At 36.3% G+C, this 4,820-nt stretch overlaps 1 protein-coding gene across 2 annotated transcripts; it reads right to left on the bottom strand.

Annotated features, from left to right (window-relative positions):
* On the bottom strand, nt 1-3,537 carry LOC121762794 (TLC domain-containing protein 4-like). 2 transcript variants are annotated; one of them, XM_042158794.1, is made up of 10 exons: nt 3,251-3,537; nt 2,991-3,070; nt 2,843-2,913; nt 2,320-2,408; nt 2,111-2,246; nt 1,722-1,796; nt 1,402-1,523; nt 1,235-1,310; nt 708-767; nt 1-463 (listed from the first exon to the last, which is right to left on the bottom strand). In XM_042158794.1, exons 3-10 carry the CDS (start codon nt 2,867-2,869, stop codon nt 329-331), a joined length of 720 nt encoding a protein of 239 aa, XP_042014728.1. In that variant the 5' UTR covers nt 2,870-2,913; nt 2,991-3,070; nt 3,251-3,537; the 3' UTR covers nt 1-328. The 2 variants fall into 2 exon arrangements, with proteins under 2 accessions (XP_042014728.1, XP_042014727.1); XM_042158793.1 differs by lacking the exon at nt 2,843-2,913 and having other exon boundaries at nt 2,957-3,070; nt 3,251-3,536.
* Between the last annotated feature and the right edge of the window lie 1,283 nt (nt 3,538-4,820).

The following is a 4,820-nucleotide window of genomic DNA, read 5'->3' as shown; positions in this document are numbered from 1 at the left end:
AAGAAAGATCCATCAATTTTCAATTTTAATATGACACGGATTCAACCAAATACCACAAAACAGATCAGGAATTTAACATAATGGCACAGACAATGTTCAAGTGACGCTGGCAAAAGCAGCAAACTTTCATAAGAACACAGAACCATCCCTCTGTACAAAGCTTTCATCAAGAAAAGGGTCCGAGCCTCGCATATTTTGTGGGCTATAGCTCGGATGGAGAGGAGGGGGGCGACTTTACAGTTGGTTGCTAGCGTATAGATCCTATAAACCGCAGTCTCAACAGGGCCAGCTCGAAAGAATTTACATCCTAGATAGTTTTATCACTATTTTAGGTCTGTTTCGACTTTCTCAAGGTTTTTATCATACCTCTCGCAATTTTCCAGAACCAGAACAAGTTCATCAGTGACAGCACTGGAGGTATTGCAATCAAGCTGTAGAACCCCAACCAGTAGACTTTCTTCACCTGAGAGATGAGCAGAAAACACTTATAGAAAGACGCGTGTCGTAGCTGAGCTGCAGTCTCTCCAATATCCAAAAATTCTAAAAGGATGCCTAAATATTCCTATTATATTTGACAATGTACTGCTTCAAATTCAAGAAGACAGAATCATGCTAATTTCAAATTCTTGAATAGCATTTCCTACTAGATGGCAAATATGATAAATGTAACTCAAGAAGCGTTAACCAGTAAACATGCACGAACGCACCTGATCAAAATGGACAAACATGTGGAAGAATAGGAACACAAACAAAATGATCCTTGCAACCTGAAAGTAACAAGTTCACATGTTAAGACTGATAACAGTAAAAATATGACAGCCAAAGAAATTAGGTGTCTTAACCGACCAAGTAAAAGACTGATATGCCCTTAATGGCCGCAGGGGCAAAATGGTAAAAAAAAATGGCACCTAAAATGTGATTATCCGTTGTTTTGGACATTGGGTACCAAAAAGGTGCGATTGCCATTTTCTGGGTACCATTTTTGTAGTTCACTCAATTAACTACTCCATTTATCTAGTTAAAACCATTATACAGACAGATTTCTACAGCAGTAATAAGACAGTAGGTTGGTTTTGAGCACATATTTTGATGACTGGTCATTGGCTAAAAACAATTAATCAACTAATGATTTTCATTTAGCCGTTGCGACTTGCATGAGTAGTACTACCTAATTTTTAGACTAGAAATAAACAAATGAGTCTTCTGAAACTGAAACAAGTTTGATAGATCATACCAACCACCCAATGAACAACGCCACACCATTGTAAATGTAGAGTTTTGAATTCTTCAGTCCGGCAGCATCAAGACGCCTGAATGTGTGTGAAAAGAATGAATAGATGTATAGATTAAGAAAAATGGAATTGAAAAATGGGTTGGCGAGTTCATGTCTCCTAAGCTTACCATCTTAAATTAACAAACGGGGTAGTGATTTCCGTAAACAGAACAATGAATATGTAAAATTGTGCTTGACCACTCAAGAGGGACTGAACGATGGAAAACATGGATAGCCCATGATGTAGGATCTAGCAAAACGGATGAGCACATATGTTATATCAGCCAAAAAGTGAAGGATTAATCAAAATTATAAGGCCCTTCAAAAGCTTGGGTCAGACGAAAGATACTACAGTAGCCCATTTATGTACTTTAGAAACAATATGATAGATAAAACAGCGATTCAGAAAAGAAATTTCTGATGAATTCAGGTGTGTTCCCATACTTACATACTCAATTCCACCTAAAGCTGGATAATTATAAATAATCATTGCCAGGTCAGACAGAAAGTAGCCAATTGATACCTGTGACATTGAACGACAGGGAACATCTAAGTTAATACCTTCTCCTCTATATCACGAAGGAAACCTCAAAATACAGAAACAAAAGAGTTTATATCTGTAATTTACAAAAGGGGAAAGTTGTATTAAAGGAGCACATTGGACGATAGAATACCAATAGAGAAACATCTCAAAGATGCATAGACGGGAAGCCAGAGGCATTGAGATACAGATGGCAATAAGATGTTCCCTCTCATTAGTCATATGAAACCCAAATAGTTTGTAAAATCTTCAAGAATATTATAATGATTTACATTAGCTGAAAGCCTGAAACATACCCCCATTATGGTTTCTGACAGAGTCGAGGACTTGTTGATAAATAACACATCTTCACTATCGATAAAGAGATCTGAAAACAGAAGCAGATATAGAGAACCAGCAGCTACGACAACGGAGTGGAAAGTGGAGAACCCCCTGCACAACCAACCAATAGTAACATACCAAATCCAAGGTAGCAAACAATGAAACTGATACTAAGAATTACTACCTATTGTTCCATTCGAGCTTTTCTTTGTTGCTAAGCTTGCTGTATCCCTTGAAAAATGAAGCACTGATTGCTCCTGTTAAGTCATATACCTTGAACAGCAAAACAAGAAAGGGGATTCAGAAATAACTAACATGCTTGTTAGCTGTGAGCATTTCAATGGTCATTGTCTCATTTAGTGTCGAGAGGATGGTCAATATAGGAACCAACCACACAGTATCAACATTAGACCGGACTAGGAGAAATTCTTGATTTGCAGCGAAACACAAATGACAAAATAAAAAAACAGCATTAAATTCGTCACCACACTCACTCACGCATGCACATACCTCTCATCATCAAATGCACACAATTTGACAACGGAAGAAACAAACAACTCAATATAGAACAACGCGGCCATATTCTTGAAATCGACTATATGATCATCCGTCCCACCCAAAGTTCTTTTTACAACAACTCAATCTCTATTCCCATGATACTAATATAGACATGCGCAAAACAAATGAAGAAAAGTAACACCAATTACCATAAGTCCACCACCTCTAAATTCCATCAACACGACAATACCATTAGCATCCACACCTCAGGAGATGAAATCTACACACAGCATATACAACACAATCAAGAAAAGCAGACTCACAATCTTGCACATAAAAATCCCACAAAAAACAGACGAGAGCCACTGCAGTTTCTTGATTGGAACCATATCCATCAGCTCAGTTTTTATATGATCTTTTCCCCCTTTTTCCTTCCCCTGCAGAATTGAGAGTTGCAGTAGGTGAAACAAGTAATCAAAATTCAACTGGAAGAAAGAAGAGTGTGGGATTCAACCAAATATTTATATGTGAAAACAATTATTGGAATAGCAATCAAATATATCAAAAATTATGGAGCTGATATATAGAGTGATCAAATTCGATGACACATGATTTACCTGGTAAAGAGAAAAGTGTGTATAACCAACAGGAGGGAAAATGACTGCTACGTATAACTATATATATATATTGATTGTCAGGCAAGAATGAATTTACGCTTAATTTTGATTTTATTCTCCATGAACAAAGTGCTGGAATTTTGAAACGATCAAAATTGGGTGGGAATTATTTGTTTGGATTCTCCTCGAAAAAAAAAGTTCATCTTTGACCTAATTTTGAAAGAAAAAAAATAGACGAAATCATTGAGATTCCACCATTTATTTCTGTGTATTTTTCATTCTCGTTTTTGTTTAATGGCACACGGGTTATCGGGTCTACTTGGAATTAGTAAAAATATGAATTAATACTATTTGATGATTTTGCGAAAGTAACATTTTTGGGTTTATTTTGTAAACAAAACTACGTATTCCAATTGTAAGGTCGTGGTTGGTCACTTTATTTTTTAGTATAAACTTTGTTCCATTTGCATCAACTGTTAAGTTATATATTTGGACGCGTGTGTCTGTTTTCTATCAACGTTGAAATTACAATTTTTTGATGCCAGAATTAAAGAACCTCATCATAATTTCCTTTTTGGCGTATACCCCTAATCTTAATGACACATTTCTAGATATAAAAATATCACTCTCTCTATTTTAATCTCTGTCTTATTATCTCCATTTTACACGAAAGACAACACTACATAAAATAATGTGCTGAATTATAAATGCTCCACTTAGAATGTAACGGAGAAAATAAAGAAATTTTATATTTTTAATTATTTAAAAATTAAAATTTATCAAATGAATAAAAAAGTAAACAAAGTTCAAATAACATTAAAAAAATTGTTTTACAAAATATATAAAATAACATTGTCTTACAAAATTAAACTAAACTACACATTTTTCATTAAAAAGATGCATCATTCGCTCTTCCATCTGTTGCTCCCTCTTAGCCGGCCGCTTCCTCCCGTACTATTGTAATTTTCCTATCCTAATCAGCTTGCATTTGTTGTTCCCTCTTCTCTGCTTTATCCTGCATCTTTACAATTTTTCTATCTAAATCGGCCTGCACTTTTTCAATTTGCAACTGCAGTTGTTCACGATGTTCTTAAACTCATTGCTCAGTCATTTCATCGACCTGGCTAGCATTGACGGTGGCAGAACCCACAGATGAGTAAGTTGCCAATGGGAAGTATATGCTTGTTGCTTGTCCCGTGAGCGCGAGGTTGATGAAATGGTTGAGCAACGAGCTCAAGAACATCGTGAACAAATGCAGCTGCAAATTGAAAAAGTGCAAGCCGATTCAGATAGGAAAATTGCAGTGGTGCGGGAGGAAGCGGAAAAGAGGGAACAACAGATGCAAGTTGATTTAGATAGAAAAATTGCAATGGTCCTGAAGGAAGCGGCTAAGAGGGAGCAACAGATGGAAGAGCGAATGATGCGTCTTTTTAATGAAAAAATTGATTTTTCTTCTTCACCTTCCTGTATTTAGTCGTTCCATGAAGATGGCTTCATGATCCGGGTTCTCTATTTCTTGAGCCGTTTGTTCTTCGGCCCTTGCCATAACGCCATCCTTCCATGAAACAAA

Source organism: Salvia splendens, chromosome 13, assembly GCF_004379255.2.
Source record: "Salvia splendens isolate huo1 chromosome 13, SspV2, whole genome shotgun sequence".
NCBI classification, from domain to species: domain Eukaryota; kingdom Viridiplantae; phylum Streptophyta; class Magnoliopsida; order Lamiales; family Lamiaceae; genus Salvia; species Salvia splendens.
The sequence above is the reverse complement of the archived record's forward strand: the minus strand, read 5'-3'. Positions and strand labels throughout refer to the sequence as shown.